The sequence below is a fragment of the Ruditapes philippinarum genome, unplaced genomic scaffold, assembly GCF_026571515.1.
Source record: "Ruditapes philippinarum isolate M1 unplaced genomic scaffold, ASM2657151v2 ctg115_1_1_1_1, whole genome shotgun sequence".
Classification (NCBI taxonomy): Eukaryota; Metazoa; Mollusca; class Bivalvia; order Venerida; family Veneridae; genus Ruditapes; species Ruditapes philippinarum.
The window spans coordinates 70,797-90,167 of NW_026861567.1; the positions used below are offsets into that span (position 1 = coordinate 70,797).

The window sequence follows — 19,371 nt, forward strand, 5'->3', positions numbered from 1 at the left end:
TTCTTGCTTTCAATAATTTCAATCCAATATACATGTACTTTCAATCTTATATCTAAAACTGTAGAAAATTGTGCAAAAAGCAGCAAAACTAATCTGTTCATACCTCAGGAGACAAATAAACGAGATTGCTTGCAGAGGTCTGTGTTACACAGATTACAAATACACAGAATTATGGGAGACTTTTAATTATCATTATCAAAAATGTCATTCAATAAAACATGCAGCATTTTGATTAGTTTCTGCATTTCAGTTACAAAGTGGTATTGCATCATTTAATACCTTTCAATATTTTTTGGATTTAAAGTAACCAGGGGTTAAGTAGATGGTTATTTCTTTTAAATTCACAGTCAGTCCTACAAATGTGACTAACAATATATTACACTTCCAATGTTTGTTTGGAGTTTTCATGTTTCCTGTTCACCATTAACCCGTAACCTTCTATATCTGTGTAAATTGGATTTACCCTGCTTTGAATTTGGAACTCAAAGATAAATCAATATCAAAATACCAAAATTGATCTCCCATGTTAGAAAGTGCAGGCTGGCCTGGCTCTTTATTGGTAAAGGTATGGGGTAAAGTAGAGTAGGGTAAAGGTTAATTATTACCCTGGAAGTTTAGTGTGTTTTGTCACTAGAATTCTCAAGGGTTTATTAAAATAAAAAGACAATTGAACTGACAACTGAAATGACATTATTGCAACACATAAATCACAGCTTTGTATTAGTTAAAGCAAACCAACCCTTTATCATGATGATTTGGTACTAACATATTGTATCAAATATTGAGGATATTAATTTTTGTTTGTTTTGAAATGATTATATAGAAAATAATACATTTCCTGTAGCAATGCTGCTGGATATCAAAATTCATATAATAAATATAATATAGTATAATCCAGTACAATCAGTAGCTTCTACTAACTTTATTTCACTGCTGTTTAATATAAAAGTCTAAAATACCAAAAGTTATAAAATTAAATTCAATGGTCAATGTTTCTCCCACAGTGGATTTTGCTAGGACAGATCATCTATCGGTCACACTGTAGATATTTTTAACCATACAGTATTCCCTGTATTCAAATAAATTCTGTTCAATAAAAAAATCTATGGTGTAAATAAACTTCCATGGTTTAACAATTACAAACTTCACAATGAAAACAGAATGTCACATCTTTACTCTTATTACATTCACTGTATGGAAGTCACAAGACATCTTACATATTGCTTTGACCCAGTTTAGAGACAAACTAAAATAATGTGTCACATAGGGGAACAGCTTTGGGGTTTTTTGTTGTTGGTGTTAGACAGTTAACAGTTCAAGTATAAGAATAGTTTGATTTTCGGGTATGAAGGTATGATGGTTTGATGCAATATGGAGAACAACAGCACACAGGAGGTTGTGATTTGCTTATGACATGAAAACACACAGGGACTTGTGATCAGTAAAAACATCATAAACAAGTGCCACTCAGCATTAACAACTGCAGACTATGAAGATGTATACCTTTGTCTTAGGGGCTTTGTTTGTTTGTGCAGAAAAATCAAACACCTGCATTACAAATTAAAATTTCAACATTAGCTTTTTTCTCTTCAATATCTAAATGTCTTGACTTTTTTTTTTATCAATGAAAAAAACACACCATATCTTATCTTACTTATAATGTTTGAACTTTAAGAAAACTTCAAGTTTGACAATAGAGATGTATGTTACACATTATGTTTATCTTTCCAAATCAATTGCTAAATCATTGCAAATATTTAGGCAAACAACACTAATTCCTGAAGTAATTATAAAACAAACATTTGTAATCTCTAATAATTCAATTCATGTGTTTAATCGCTGTCACAGGAATTGATTTTTCTTTTCAGACCCCAAAAAATAACCCTTGATAAGAATTGATTGAAATTTCAAACTGAATGTAAAACATTGGTTGCTATAACGATCACATGACTTGTCACATTGTAACAAGACTTCTGATTGGTTACTTACATCATCCTGTGTTAAGGTCCTGCTATGAATACTGGCACTAGCACATCCACTTGCTTCATTTCTTTCAGAAACAAATGTTCGCTCACTGTAAAAAGAAACATGCAAATATATAAAATACAGTCCTTCAAAGTAAAAATAATAGAGGCACATTATACAAGTATATCAGAACAGAACTGTCATCCTCATTATCATTAGCATCATCACAGTCATCATCACCAGCACCACCATCATCACATACATCCTGATCAGCAAAATGCTAATAATAATTATATCAATTATAATGAATAATTTCTCTCTTTAAGTCATGCAGTTATTTTAAATACCAATATTAATTCCTTATCAATATTAACTTGCAGATAAGATTGACTGCTTATAAGGCAGTGTCTCAATTCTAGTTGGTACTGTATTTAAGGCATTGGCAAGCATATGAAGCAAACATTATCCTACAAGAAAACTTAACTTACTGTAGTAATGACAACAGTAGTGGTATTCCCCCTACTTGTCTTACATCTTTACTGATTTCCTGGTCAACACATAATGTCGCAATACACCAGACCACCTGACATAACATGTTAGCATTGTCTGACACAAGCTGACTGAGCAGTATAGGAACACCGTCATGCAGTTTGATCTCGTCTCGTGTGTGCATATCTTGACATAGCAAGCATAGAAGACGAGTGGCATGTCTGTAAATATAACATGCAATATGTGATTAAACCGCAATAGATTCTACCCATCTGACAAGTGCAGACCAAGATCATCTTTGCTGTCTGATTATCGTCTGCACTGTTCGCTACTCAATCAGCACAATTTTTTATTTTTCCTCTAAAAATGACAAATGGTTTTATCCTGACAAGCCCATTTAAAATATTTAGCTTGGCAAGGATTAATGAAAATATTCCTATATAATTTGTTAAACATAATGGTAAGGGCATAAAAAATTTATCTCCTTTCATAACTGACCGGGATGATTTTCTTCACTGAAAAAAATCTTATAACCACTAAACTGTATTAATTTAAAGCATCTAGTGACAAAAACTAATTTAAATTTTTATAAAATTTGCGTAATTAGTTATCAAATTTTACATCATTCTCTGACAAACAACTAGTCACAAATACATTATCAGAATAATCTGGGGAAAAGTGATTAATATTTCAGTGCTGAATTTAGAAAGTCATTAATGCAACAAAGAACAATTATAAAAATACAGATTATTACAGATTATTGCACTTAAATAAGCTTCTATGACTTCTTTGTAACATTGTGATTAAATGGACACAATCATAAAATCTTGACATTGGGTCACAGATTTTTTTTAAAAAACCAGTCTAAACATTGTCTATACTTGTTGATTCAATTTGAATACATTGTATTCATATTCTATATCAGCCAATGAAAGACAAAGGTAAAAACTCTAGACTTGTATCAAAAACTATATTCTTTTTCATTCTTATAATTCAGATACCGGTAATCAAGGTACAATTCGACCTACTTTTTGGACACATTATCATACTCCTGGATGATGCGAAGCAGTTGTTCCACACAATTCAAATCGCCGATCTTCAACCTCGGTTGTGGACTGGAAATAAAATTACATGGTTCAGTGCACACATACTTATAAATACAACCTCTGACAAATGTTTCAGGGTCTAGAGCATTTGTTACTTATGTGTATAAGGGGGTTATAGCATGAGTTCGAAACCCAACCACAGCGGGATCTTTTTTGAAGTAAATGCCTCTTTCTGTTATAAACTTAAAATGTTTAAAAGAGAAATAATAATTTAGACAAGCATTCTAGAACATAAACAATTCAATGAAGTTAAAAAAAAGAAAGATTACCTTCATTATTCTATTATTCAAATTTATGTGAGACAAATGAGACATGATTTTCCGACTTGGTACAGCAAAGCAAGCTGTCTACATGTATATACATCTAACAGACTTAATATTATTGTCATTTTAATATTTCGATTCCGAATTACTTGAAAGGCAAGTCCATTTCACACATTTAGGCGTAATTAAGACCTTACCCCTTATTTAGGGGTATAAGACCATCATCAACAACAACAGCAGCAGCAGCCGTACAGCCATTTGTCCTATTTACTGTCGTATATAGACATAATGCAAGGTGCTGTAAGTGCATTATTTCAGGCACGAGCTGGCATCAGAATAGTATCAGATATATGATTTACCTTTGAGCTAAACAGATGAGAGCCAGGAGGGAGCAGTGTAACACTATAACATCATTGGATGAGAGCAGTAACACCAGAGACTGAAAATATATAAATATACATGTACAATATTATTTATTGGCCATTTATCATACATTTATTTTACACATTATACACGTAATATATTTAAATTAGTAAAGCAGACAATCTGTTTCCCGATCTTCTATTGCTAGAAAACAACATTTCTGATGGTCCTGATATAAATAGCTCTCCGGATGATGTTATGAAGAAGGCTTAAAGTGATATGATGCTTTTTTCCAAATTTTTTTTACTGAAATACTCAGTTTGAAAAGAAACAGAAAATAAAAGCTGAATACCACTTTAATATTATAACATGTGTATTGAAAGCCAATATGTATTTATATTGTCTGCACTTAGGTTCCAATCATGTAGAATCTGCTGTGAACAGCAGACTAAAAGTTAATGAACAGTTCTTAATTCAAAGCATGGGTTTTACTGTGACCTATACAAATCTACACATTTAAGAATCTTTCCAGGGCAATCACTAGCCTTCAGGAAATTGACTAATATTTCTGCATTAATTTAAAACAGTATCTGGTATTAGATGGAATAATCAGGTACAATGGAATTCCTTATTTTCTCTACAACTCAACAATGCCGGACATGACTTTTATAATACAATAATACCTCAACACCATAAATCTCTTTGTGACATGCCTGAGGTGTTAAATCTTCACAATTATACCAATGATAAGATACCCTCTCTATATTTACATCAACTTGCAAGGTAAATACCGAAACAAACAAAATGATTTCTATTTTCAATATTGACAAACATTCATATTGACTCTTCAGCTTTAGAGGTTCTTTTGTCTCTATCCAGGTAATAAATAATGAACTGTACACAAAAAGGTCAAATATTTAACACAAAAGAACTTGGTCACCTGACATGATTTTATTTTAAAATGCCTTTGCGTCTATTTAAAATCGTTCACCTAAATTTTGATATAAACATAAAATTAAACAATTTCTGAAAAAGACAGATAATTTGATTTCAAGATAAACAAGCGAATTTTGCTGAAGTATTAGCCAGATCTCTTCAATATTGTAATACGGGTTGTCAAAATATTTCAGTTTAATTACTTATGTTGTATAATTACATAAACAAGTCTTTGACAACTAGATTGGTTTTCAATGTTACTTGCAGATTTCATGCCAAAATACAATGTGGTATAAATAAGTAATATATTGGTGAAAAAGTGTTAGCATATCTTATTACATGCTTTTCGGTGGTTTATAGAAATATATCAGTGATTTAAAACTGGTTCTTTCACTGTTTGAAACAGTGAAATTACCACTTTGATAATTTCACTGTTTTGAATTTAAGCCCCTTACGTTGTTTCAGTGAAATATCAGCGTGCACAGAACTGGGTACCAACTTAATGATGTGACGTAATAAAAGACGTCACGTTGTATTATTATTTGGCGCGCTTTTCATTCAGTATTAGGTTTAATGTCTTTTTATAACGTTTCTTTGCATATAATAAAAAGAAAATTTGTTTAGTTTAGTGTAAGATCGAAATATATTTCACCTTGTGAACACCAAAAGTTCATATTTCACTCGTGTCTGCGCCACTCGTGAAATATACCTTTTGGTGCTCACTCGGTGAAATATATTCCGATCTTACACTGAACTAAACAAATATCCTCTATATATCAAGATCTTACAGACGTGTAAAATACAATAAGATATATCATTTGATCATTTTTATTTAGATTTATTCGATACTTGAGAAGTTAACCTATAATTAAATAACCTTCAAGCACCGGCAGCGATACAAATAGAGATATAATTGCTACACGAGTAATTAACAGCTCGATCAGCCAGAATGTCTATGTGGTCTAACCTGACAAACTCTAGTTTCCCTAACCACACTGAATTATTTAAATGGACTTGTCAATCTTTCATTTATAGGTAAATTATCAAAATAATTACAACTATTCTTCATTTATAAAGGGACATTTTCAAAATAAGGACTTAAGAATACTTGAACAATTGTGTAGACCATGATCATGGATGTGCATGCCGACTCACAGATTTTGGTCTGCTTAGAATATGTCCCTGCCAGCAGAATAAGGGTTATTCGAATGCTGGCCTCTCATAAATAGAATTTTAATATTCTCACTGACAGAACACCAAGTAAAACCTTCTATTATGATCCCTTCTGACCTTGGAAATCCAAATTGTTTTTTGCAATGACAGAAGCCCTAATTGCATTAAAATTATAAAATCATATTTCTTGGGGTCTTCCACCTAAAAGGTCAGTCACATCAATTTTATAAATGTGTCCAAAGGGGGGAGTGATTTAATAATAAGAGAATAATTGGCTGTGTCTGTCAAAAAAAACCTCTTATAAAAAAATCACAAATATTATAATATAGGTCATCAAACCTTCATTATATTCATAAATCTGTCAGAAATAACATACGATCTATTTACAAAAATGATTTAAATTCAAAATCAATCAAAAACCAATAACAAAAGCTGACATTCAAAACGTGACAGTTTGCAAGATTTCTCAATAACAATTTACAGAAATATATCCTCGATTTTAAAGAAACAAATCCCCCCTAAAATATTTATATTGTGGAAAAAAAACTAAAGGATTATATATATCTATTACAATCCATTAATCAATGTAAAGTTATCAAGGAAAAATTCCCACCAGTAAGGAAAGCATTCTTAAATCTCTATGAAAGAAACTATTTGTATACAAACACATACAAAGCAAATGCCATGATTTATATAATTAAATACGATTGATTTGGACCCGTGTATTTTCAACTTAACTGATTTTATAGAATTTAATTTCTTTTCTGTACGATTAATTTTCATGTTTACGCTAAATCTTGTTTATATTAGAAATAGTCAGCTGGTCACTGAAGGGTGATTTTATATTTGTGCCACCTTTTAACATTGTAAAACCCTGGATTCAAATCGTTGCCTTTAATCTGTGTAGCATTATAATGCATTTATATACCATTCAAACCGGGTGAACCTTTACTATATAAATCTGAATGCATTAGGTAATCAATTAGTGCAATTATTGATTTTAAACACTGATCCTTTGAAAAGTGACCGCTTTAATTATTAATTGATTGGAAATCTATATACATTTGCGAGATGTTAATGGCAAACACTCCCACGCTTATCAGAGTATCGCTGATTTTGACGTTTTGTTTGATTAAAGTATAAACATTCCGAAATACGTTGTTTGGGTTATAATAAAAGCACTCATAATGGATTATTGATACATGATAGGACATGTTACAGAGATAGTGACTTAAACTATCACATCATTTTTTGTCACAAAAATATGCGACCTCAATTGACAAATGTATGGAAGCACTGAGGGACCTTTTGGGAAATTTTTTGCTATTATCTCCTGGTCATGAGTTTTAACTTTATCTTGTGCTCAAAAAAGATCAAATAAAGCCTGACTAAAAAATGGAAATGGGAAATTAATTTAAACAACCGCATTTTTTTATATTTATAATCAGTACATGTATTTTGTATATTAGAAAAAGGTTTGATAACAAATAGTTTACCGAAAGTTAGTGATGTAACACAAAACTGGTAACAATGTTTTGAGGCTTTCTACAAATGGGACCCATACAGGCAAATATTAGCAGGCACGTTAATGTGCCACCTGATTATGGTCTGCTCAGTATTTGCTATTCAGTCAGCATATATTTTAACTTTTTTTACCTAAAAATTAGAAATGGTTTTGTTCAGAGTATAGGACAGACAAGTCCATTAAATTTTAAGATAATTAGCATGATAAGATTAATTAATTCTCATTAGAATAATTTTTCTCCTAACTGTGCTTGTCTGTAACTTGACTTAAATGAATATTGCCACAGAATTTTAAAACAAATGCAATAAACCTATTGAAAAGTTTGTTTTCATTTTGTTAAAAAGTGTAAAACATAATTCAATAACTTCAAAGTATCATAAATGTAGCATAAAAATTCAATTTCCAATGCAAGGACAATAGTGAGAAGAGATCAGTAAACCAATTGCCATCATGTTCTACAGCTTAAAGAAAGCTTGCTAGCTATATGTGCATGTAAAAAGAAAATCAGGTAATTGAAGAAGATCAATTATCATTAAACATTTATAGCTTCTCTAAACAATAAATAGCTGGCATTCCTTTCAAGGAATAATTAGATCACTGAAGAAACTGCTTAGTCAGTATAATATACTGAGATTTCCTTAGCATCTTCAATGTCTAGATGGCTTGTATTTGTATACCTACTTATAAATGCAATTTCTGCCTGTAGACTCACTATAGAATTAAGAATAGTCTGGGTTTTCTCAGCTAATCTGGGGGTACAAATTTTTTTTTTAGAGTTTAAACTTTCAAAATCAGTGGAAGATGTTGACTAATCTATAGTGAATGGTTGTGCATCGTCAAAGTTTGTTTGTTATGTGGGGATTTATTATATAATAGCTTATATATGATGTAACAAAAATTATAATAAAAAGAAAAATGATTTGAAAAATGGTCAAGTCAAATAATTTAGTCTACAATTCTGTCTGCAGTGTTTTACAAGTAATTAAATGAAGTAAATTACAAAAACACACAAATTATTCCTTTTTTTATCTGGGACTCAATTATTAGTATTGATTTCATTTAAATGCTTGTTTAATATGGTTGCTCAGTCTTAACTTACCAATAAATCTATATACCCAGTCTATTATTAATAACTACCAGTCCAATATTGGCTGTCAACATCGATAAAACAATTCTGCGAAAACTACTAAAAATATTATTAAAGAGTTTTCCTATCGTGAATAAACATCCCATAAATTGATCACACTTTTCTTCATTGATACTGTATCAATATAATTGATCATGTAACTATGTGTAATAACATCCGTTCTTGACATTCTGTAATTCCTCCAATGAACAATTTAAACGTTTAAAATAACTTGCTGTAAAAATATGGCTAATGTGTTTGTTTTTAGGAGATATGTAGCATTTAAGTTTCATATCTAACAATTGTAAGCATTTTATTGATTTACTTAATTGCAGACAAATAATGAATACTTATTACAAGTTGGATTTTGACCTTTTCACTCAATTGCAAAATCATCACAGAAAATATGGAAAGATGTACGACAAAGCTCACAAAAATTGTCCAAGATAAGCAATGGATGTGTCCGAGAACTAAAACCATGAAAATCTAATGTCAGTAGAGCTGACATCCCCTTCACAGGGAGCATAAGGTAAGTTTGATATAATGTATACATAGAAGATTTACTTATATCAAAATGTACCAGTAATAAATTGCAATCTATGACATTTTGAGGTGTCCTAGATCCATTCTATTCTTGCTTCTAATGTATTTGGACATAAAAACCACAATAAAAACTCAAATATCAGCAAGGATTGGCAGACATAATTGGATTTTAGTGTTTAACAGGTATCCCATTGATTGATCTCCAAGAAAAGAAAATTCTTTCATTGGGACATTGATCAATTGATTTTCTATACCTAAAGCCCTCTGAAGGGTTATTTACGTCTTTTGATGTGAACATTTCAAGTACCAATGAACCTTGTGACATATCTGGAGAAAAATAACAATCTGTTGTATCAAAAATTGATGCAGGCTTAAACAACCTGTCTAATAGAAACAGTCAAACTGAATGTTAACCACTTTTTTCACTCAACAGTTTTATGTTAAATCTATAAAAGAAAATAAGTACAAAAGAGTCAGAAATGTTTAAAAGACATGTGAGGACTGGTTGGTATAAACTTTTATATAGTCTGTCATTCAATAAATAGCAAACTACATCAATATACATTTTGCTAACAACCTTGAAACGTTTTTACCAAATTTTATCATGTTTCTTTTTATAAAGTTATTGCTTAATAAACAAATTTCACATATATCGGTACTTAAAATAAACTTCAAATATCATCTAAAATGCTGGAAATACAATTGTTTTGTTATATTAAAACACTGACATCATTCTGAATTCACACTGACGATTTTTCACAACTTTTGCACTCTGATACAATATAAGAAATAGAAAATAATTCTTCAAGTATTCAAAGATTGCAAAATAATGTAGTAAAGTACTCTATGTTCACAACTTTCACACTGTGGCACACTGGTACAAAGCCATTACAAATTGATTCTTCAAAACTTTAAAAAGTCCTGTTAATATTTAATAAATATAAATGAACTAAAAATGAAAAAAAAAAAATGAAAAAAAAAAACAATAATATGACAACATTTGTAAAAGAAAACAATTAAAAAACGAACGTGGCAGTGAATATGAAATGATTTAGGTATGACAGATCATGTTGAACAACCTGTTAATAGCTGGACCATTTAAGAAAAGTGATAATATAGTGTGCCATATTGATTTATACATCGGAGACAATGATTCTTATCTTTTAACCGACTTTCATGACTTTATCATTAGTCAATAGAAAGTGCTGACAAACATACACACATGCAGTTCTGAACATTTCCAATCAGCTTTAGTTCAATTCTGATTCTGAGTTTAAATTGCTTTTGAATAAAAGAGAGAAACACTAATTAACTTTTAATCTTTCATGGACATTTTTTTTAATCATTTTTAAATGTTTCAAATTATTATCTCTTTATATACGCCTATCTTATATTTAGATTTTCTTTCAAGAAAAGTTGCTATAGCTAGTCAAGGCTGGCAAAATCTGGTTTTGACTTAATTGTCTGTTTTATCTGATGCATTTCTTAACTAATGTCTGTATGATATTTATATAGTAAATTCTTGAAAATTTCTACTTGTCTGTACAGGCTGTTGGACGACCTGGGCAATATGGACAATTGATTTCACTGCCCCTGGCTGGTACCTGTGTGTGTATTTGGGTTTATTTATACTCGCCACCAGATGCCAATATAGGCAAGTCCTCTCATTTTAGATATTTGGAGGAAGACCAGATACAGTAAGATGCCCAAATTCCAGAAGCTTCGCGTACCAAGTTTTTAAACACTCATACACAGGACCTCAATTTAAAATCTCATCTGAAAGACTGATAAAAATTTTTAGTTGACCAGCGCAGGCATTAAACCCACAAAGTCGAGATAACTAGTCTCGTGCTCTAACCGACTGAACTATGAGGGCTGGCACCAACAGCCATGTCCTGATTTTAATACAAGACTATCTATATAAATTATAAGGGCTTTAAATATATAAAAAAAACAAACAACTGTTAAATTGAATTAAGAGTATAAAGTCTGGTCACACTACATGGAATTCAAGGCTTTATACATGTGACAAAAGCAAGTTATTCTTGCCTCTCAAATTCAAAAAGGTGAGATTAAACAACTGCATAGAGACAACTTAATTTACTTTGTTTAACTAAGATATGATCCAAAATCACTATAATTAAGCTGGAAATTTGCCATATGACCAACATAATGACATTTTTTACATTTAAAGCTGCCAAAAAAACAAAATGTCTTTACAGCCTTCAGTTTTGGAAACAAACATACTTCAATATTTAACACAGTTAACAAAGTTTTGTAACATTTCAGTTTTCTAATTATAAACCTTAGCTACACACACACAAAGTGACAGGACTTTGTCACAAAACCAAGTATTTGTCTGTTTAAGCTATTTAGCATGATATGGGTTAAAATAGAGCAGGGATGCCTTACCGTGTGAGCACCACAAGCAATCAACCATTCCTGCTGCTCTATTACCGAGGACAATTTCTGGAATATATCTGAAATAAGATTTTTATTTGTTATAATTTAAGTACAGATTTATCTAAAGAATAAAAAAGATGGTGCTTTAAATAAGTTTTCACACACATTTAATGTATTATGCATGGTTTTAACACTACTTCAGTTTAATTTTACAAGGGAAGTTTGAAGTATACCGCAATTCTAAAGAATTTTCATATTCATGTAACTAAATTGTTTGGGTTTTTTTGTTTCTTTTTTTACTAAGAAATAAGTACTCCTGTATCTCAAATTTTGATTTTCACTCCTCAGTTTTGAGTGTACTAAGATACATTAATCAGCAATGTATTTCTAATGGCAATTTTTTCTCTCACCCAAGATAGTGTCAATAAAATGCTTGATTACTATAAAAAAAAAGAGTTCATTTGCTGTTTTGCAGAATTTTTTCCTTTGTAACTTTGGAGGACTTGGACGCATTTTTAAAATAGTATATAATCTTATACACTTACTGGTCATTTCTTTAAGAATATCCACCATACAGGGAGTGTCACCATAATACAGGTAACTATCTGTCGCCTTGTTGAAATATTCTGACAACTGCTTGACTCCGCCCTGTGCGAAAAAATGTTTCTGGTAGGCGGAGTCTCGCATGAGAATACGTAGACACATCAACATGCGAAGGATACTCTCTGGAGCCGCCGACATCATCCAATCACTGAAAAATAGAATTGTGTGATTTCTAAATGTGGTCCACTTCCATACTTACATAATAAAGTAAACATTTGTTGAATGGTTAGTTCTTGTTAGAGGAATGACAAAATGTTTCTTAACATTTTACAATAATATATGTTTACAGAATAAGAACATGAAGAATAATGACCTGCCTATTGGCACCATTATAGAAAATCTGAGCTGTCTGACATAATTATGTTTAAGTAAAAAAAAAAAGTCAATAAATTTTACTATACCTGTTACATAGCCTATATTCAATCAAGGCGGAGAATACCTCCAGGAACTTTGCATGATGTATATGCTGACTAAAGTTCCGTACAGCATGGTACTTTGAACTGAAATATTAAAAAGAAATCTTGTGAAGTAGATGCAATGAGATAATATGAAGCAATTTACTTCATTTATCATATAGGCTCACCCTTAGCCTGGTAGTCTACCCATGCTATCTGTGCCATCTGATCATCGTCTGCACTATTGGCTATTCAGAAGTACTTGTTTTGAAATTTTCCCTAATTTTTTAAAATTATTTTGTTTAAATTGTCAGACGCACAAGTCCATTAAAAAAAATTGAGGTTTTTAACGATGTCAGCCATATATTTTAAAATACAAAACTCCAAAATAATACATCAAGTCAGTCAAAGATTGTCATTCTTGATTAACATTCATTAATATCATAAACAGTTGAAAAAAAAAACAATTTAAATGTTTGACCTTTGCTGAGGTCAAGGCCATTGACAAAACTTCTTTACCTCTTGAACTTCCAAATATGGAAGTTCACTAGTTTGCATGGGTACTGCATATTATGCTGACAGTTTGACCATAAAATATTTACCAATATTACAAAAGTGATGTGAACAAAAGCTGTTTCATCAATTTATAATGTTCAACCTTCTGGCCCTTTAAAGGTCAAGGTCTTTTAGTCTTACCTGAATTGTTGTAAAGCTGTATCTTCTGCTGACAATGTTTGACCTCCTGACCTTTGAGGAGGTGAAGGCCACTGACTACATTCAAGTGATCCATTTTTCTTTTCTTGTTTTATTGATGGGAGCTAAAAAAACAAAGTGTTTCACAAAATTTAATGAGGCTTTGATTAATTAAAGCACAATATTATTATGATACAATACAAGTTATTCAAATGTAATATTATTGACCATACAATTATTTTTCTATTGGATTGGCCCACATTAAATTAAGAGCAACTCATTCAAAGCGTAATTAAGGAATTTCAATATCAAAATTCAAAAACATGAGTTACCAACAGTACATACCCGATAGGTCAGACTGTGCAGACATGCACACTTAGGCAACACTCCATACTGGATGCAAAGTCTAAACAATTTTGGTTCCAGAAGAGTCACTATTCAGATGCTATGGTTAAACTTTAAGTTATAAATTCTTAATATTAAACTTAAACAAGAGCTGTCGGTAGGACAGCAACGCTCGACTATTCTTAGTGCTTGATAGTAAATAAAATGCTTGATACAGTTACCTCCTCCTGTTTACAGGTTGGGGTCATGATGGTGAACAAGTGTGCAAAGTTTCAAAGCCATATGTCAATGGACTTTGAAAATATTTGAACTATTACAAAAACTTTAACGTAAATTCTAAGTCGAAAAAGGGGCATAATTCTGTCAAAATGCTTGATAGAGTTACCTCCTCCTGTTTACAGGTTGGGGTCATGATGTTGAACAAGTGTGCAAAGTTTCAAAGCCATATGTTAATGGACTTGGAAAATATTTGAACTATTACAAAAACTTTAACGTAAATTCTAAGTCGAAAAAGGGGCATAATTCTGTCAAAATACTTGATAGAGTTTCCTCCTCTTGTCTACAGGTTGGGGTCATGGTGGTGAACAATTGTGCAAAGTTTCAAAGCCATATGTCAATGGACTTTGAAAATATTTGAACTATTACAAAAACTTTAACGTAAATTCTAAGTCGAAAAAGGGGCATAATTCTGTCAAAATGCTTGATAGAGTTACCTCCTCCTGTCTACAGGTTGGGGTTATGATGGTGAACAAGTGTGCAAAGTTTCAAAGCCATATGTCAATGGACTTTGAAAATATTTGAACTATTACAAAAACTTTAACGTAAATTCTAAGTCGAAAAAGGGGCATAATTCTGTCAAAATGCTTGATAGAGTTACCTCCTCCTGTCTACAGGTTGGGGTTATGATGGTGAACAAGTGTGCAAAATTTCAAAGCCATATGTCAATGGACTTTGAAAATATTTGAACTATTACAAAAACTTTAACGTAAATTCTAAGTCGAAAAAGGGGCATAATTCTGTCAAAATGCTTGATAGAGTTACCTCCTCCTGTCTACAGGTTGGGGTTATGATGGTGAACAAGTGTGCAAAGTTTCAAAGCCATATGTCTATGGACTTTGAAAATATTTGAACTATTACAAAAACTTTAACATAAGTGGTTACGGCGATGCCGACGCCGACGCTCGGGTGACTGCAATAGCTCTACTTATTCTTATCGAATAGTCGAGCTAAAAATCAAGTCCATTTGGATGATATTCAGTTTTAAAAATCACCCACAAACTTTAGCACAGTTTTTGTTGATCTCAAAAAAGGTGTATGCTTCACACATCAAATTTTATAGTAAAAACAAAATAGTTTTAAGTCCCCTTTGAGTATATCAAAATGTGAGAAAAGTAAATAAAATGGCAAATTAATCAAAACACATGAAGTTTCAACCCATTTTCAAGTGACCAATAAATGTTTACCATCACTTTAACTGTTATTTTGTTTTTTTAGGGCCTTGAAAAATCTAACACATCATTCCACAATGACTTGTGAAAAAAATATCTAAAATATGCAAATCATATAAGTACTGAACTACATGAGTCATCTAAAGTTCTACGGTCACACTTTTTTTCCTTTCCTTAAAAAGCAAAAATACATAAAACAAACCTTAATGCAAATACGATTAAGGTTCTATGGAAATAATCAAGTGGGGAGAGTTGCAGTTTAATAGGTACTTGTAATTGTTCCAGTTTTTTGGACAAATATAAACTTTTATGACTTACGCTTATATCTACAAGATATGGAAAGCTCTCAAAAGTTCTTTAGGTTTATTGCCTGTCAAAACTCATTCACTCTCTACTTGATATGGAGATACTTAAATGTCATAATATTTGGTGACCCTCTTTTTTCCTTATACACTTTCGCAACTGGTATTTATTTTCATAATTCACGTACTTATCACATTAACTTTGCAGGGGATTTGTAATTAAAACCCAATTTAAACCCTGATAAAAACAATTTCTCCAAAACATTTCCTGATCTGTACTGATTTTAAACCATGTGAAATTAACATATGGGTAAGCTAGTGCAAAAAAAACAAGGGTTAAAAATTACTTTTTTGGGGGGTGATATTTTGAAACATTTATACACTTTTTTTTTAATGTATAGATAAATACGTTACCAAAGTGACCATATTAAACTGAGAGTAAAGTAACTGGAAATGTTGAAAATAAAGTGTGGTCTGCCACCTATTAATTAGGTGCTTTGGCAGTGCCATTTTTATAAAATAATGGCTATTAATTACCTAAGCCTCCAGTAGAATTTGGAGTCTAACATTGAGTTAAAATGTTTTAACATTCAGTCTTGAAGTGCGGTCAGATCATGGTCTACCCAGTGTACCTAGTTCAGCAGGTAATATTTTTCAAATTTTCCCTAAAAATGGTGGTTTTGGCCAGATTGAAAGCTGGTTTAGTCTATTTAAGATATTTAACTGGTAAGGGTTTAAAATTAATAGTGATATGGAAATCTATAGTGAATTTCATCATGACATGCATAACGACAGACAAACCTAAAAATATTCTTATGACTAAAATTTACACTTATAGTGACCTTTAAAAGTCATCTTGGACTTTATTCTATAGACATTATGCAAATACACAAATCTCTTTAATAAAAATATACAAACAAACTGTTGAGATCTATAATGCATATTTAACAGTCATTGTAAAATTTTTGACCCACGCTAAGGTAGATGTCAAGAACATTGTCAATAAAGTCGTACCTTTACCATTCCCCCCTAATTGTAACCAAGCGGGGTTTCTCATATATGCAAATATGCAAACATAGGTACAGACTTTTAATTTACTGACAAGCTTAATTGATTCTTTGATATTATAAGCAGATTAACATAAAAGATTTAAATAAGTCAAAAATCCATTAAAAATCCTATCAGTGACCTTCCTATAATGCACTAAAGAATTATGACTTATATAAAACTAACCCCAAGTCAAAAGTCTACTTGTAAGTAAAGCATCAATATAAATAAACTAGCAGGAAAAAACAAACTAGGATGGTCATTTAGAACTGAACTGAAAAGAATGAACAATTCTTGGATCAGGCACTTAAACCTCATAAACAATAGATTCTGAAAAAAAAAATCAGAAGAGAATTAATGTGCAGGACAACACAAAGTAAAGATACTGTATATAAAACTTCTCTGGAGCAACACCTGAGAGTCTCAGAGCTTTGTCTCCACGCTGCAGAGGTTGTAGTGAAATACAGGGAGAAATTAACATACCTGTTTCTGACTGACAGTAAGTTTGATGTAACCAAGAAGTTGCTGAAGGTCTTTGATTTCTCTGCAAAAACAAACAAAATATATTATAATTAATGTACTGAATTATCAAATGATTGTTTAGAAGATTTCAATATTGTAATATAGACAACTTAATAGTCCTCATAATGGTTATACTGCATGGTGTTGAACACTGGCAGCATTTGGCTCAGGTGAAACAGGTCTATTTTAATAAATGGCACCTAAATTGCATGCAAAGGTTTAAAAATACACTGTAGTTTTACAACATTATGAGTTCTTACATATTTTTTCTGGATTTAACTCAATACAGGATTGGAGCAGTACCTGTAGACGCTTGCAGAAATCATGATCACAAAATAGACAAATATCTTTTTTTTCGCCGATTTTTACATTTTTCATTCATTATCTGACATAAATCGGTGTGAAAAGATGAATTAGACGTTTTAAAGTTCATTCCGTTGGGTGAAAAAGCAAGATTTTAGCATTTTATAGTTCAAGCGCCTTGTCCGGTATATACCGGAATACGGTATTTAGAGGGGTGCTCCAATCCTTTTTGTAGTCACACTCATTTTTTCTTCTATGAAAGGATAAAATAAGTACCACTTAGGTAAACCTCATCAAAATGAATTCAATAATATATAAATTTTGTGGTTTTAGCTTAAAATGTATATTCAAAGTTGATTTAATATTTATTCAAGTCGTAATTATTGACTTATAAAATTAAACAAAATAGCATATTATGTTCACACAAAGCTTCTTTTAAATATTTTGGAAACTCATGTAAGTTTCTTCTGTGTTTGTAATTAAAGGGCCGTGTTGACATGAACTTAAATATTAGCATTCAGGGCAAAATGACATCCAAAAAGTTCAATACATGATGAGTGGTATTTTATTTTGTTATGAACTAGAATTAAATATGTAAACATAATTTTTTACCTATTCCTACAAACTTTATTTTTAAAAGAGGAAAATGAACTTTCATGAACAGTTATTTTAAAGTATATAATTAACATAATTTTAAAAGAAGAAGACCACCCACTGCTCAGTTCAACATGGAGAGCATCATATTTGTCATTAAGAGGTTCTCTAGATATAAACCGACTGATATTGGTGCAAACATGATACATGATCAAACAGAAAAAGTGCCTGATGGCAACCTAGCACCAATCATATATCAAATTCAAATACACCAAGTATAGATACTTAATTAGAGAAGAAAAATTATATAATGTTTCACTGAAGATCCCTTGTGGGAGGCATAACACTTCCTTTTGAAGTATGCAGACCAAAAGATAAAAATATTTTTAAAAAACTGTACATTGCAAATTTTTTCATTTTTTTGTAACTCATCTTAAAGACTGAATAGTAAAACAAATACATGTAATATATCATTTAAGATGTAATACTATTTATTCTATAAATCAAACATCAGTTTCAATAAGTATATTCAAAACTTCAAATCTTTCATTTCACATTTCACAATGGCTGGTAATTTATGCTTAGAGCTACTTTATATTTAAACTTTTATGATCAAATGAAAGTAAACAAACACAGGCCAGCCAGCAGTATACACTCAATCTTTAGTATACAAGGCAATGAAGTTTACCAGTGAGATATGTGACAATCTATCACTTAACTGTTATATATATTTACTTTGTCATTTGCTCTAAATATAGCTATATTAATATATACTAGTAGTTAACTGATTTCCGATTTCCGAAAGAGTTTTACAATTAAGAACATTTTTGTATTGAACTCACTTTAAGGAAATGATAAGATTTCATACATGTTCTAAATGGGTCCATAATGAAGAACATAGATATATTATAGCTAAATAAATAAACTCTTATATATCTTTCTTATAAGTAATCCAAGATGAGTCATTTATTCATCCTTTAATGCTCTTAATATCATAAATGGACTTGTTCATCTTTTAATCAGGACAACAGCCATTCATCAGTTTTAGGGAAAATTTCAAACTATGCACTGGAATTAATGAAGAGACACATGAACTTTGACTGGTACCCTATCCTGAAATGATTTTTCTCTCTTTAATTTATAAGCATATTTTTTTCATAATATTTACATAATTATACTTGCTTTCCAAATCTGTGAGTATAATATAATTATGTGTCAATGTAAAAC

General features: G+C 31.1%; 1 protein-coding gene across 4 annotated transcripts in view; it reads right to left on the reverse strand.

Moving 5' to 3' along the window:
* Window positions 1-19,371, reverse strand: part of LOC132716193 (serine/threonine-protein kinase Nek10-like) — a 50,615-nt gene that overhangs the window by 11,439 nt on the left and 19,805 nt on the right. For 3 of the 4 annotated variants that reach the window (XM_060699401.1, XM_060699399.1, XM_060699402.1), the window contains 10 exons: window positions 17,209-17,269; window positions 13,587-13,708; window positions 12,897-12,995; window positions 12,438-12,643; window positions 11,902-11,969; window positions 4,183-4,262; window positions 3,483-3,569; window positions 2,454-2,675; window positions 1,990-2,074; window positions 1,504-1,548 (listed from right to left, as the gene is read on the reverse strand). In XM_060699401.1, the coding sequence (XP_060555384.1) occupies window positions 1,504-1,548; window positions 1,990-2,074; window positions 2,454-2,675; window positions 3,483-3,569; window positions 4,183-4,262; window positions 11,902-11,969; window positions 12,438-12,643; window positions 12,897-12,995; window positions 13,587-13,708; window positions 17,209-17,269 (1,075 nt within the window). The remainder of the gene's footprint in view (window positions 1-1,503; window positions 1,549-1,989; window positions 2,075-2,453; window positions 2,676-3,482; window positions 3,570-4,182; window positions 4,263-11,901; window positions 11,970-12,437; window positions 12,644-12,896; window positions 12,996-13,586; window positions 13,709-17,208; window positions 17,270-19,371) is intronic. The other variant, XM_060699400.1, reaches the window with a different exon arrangement.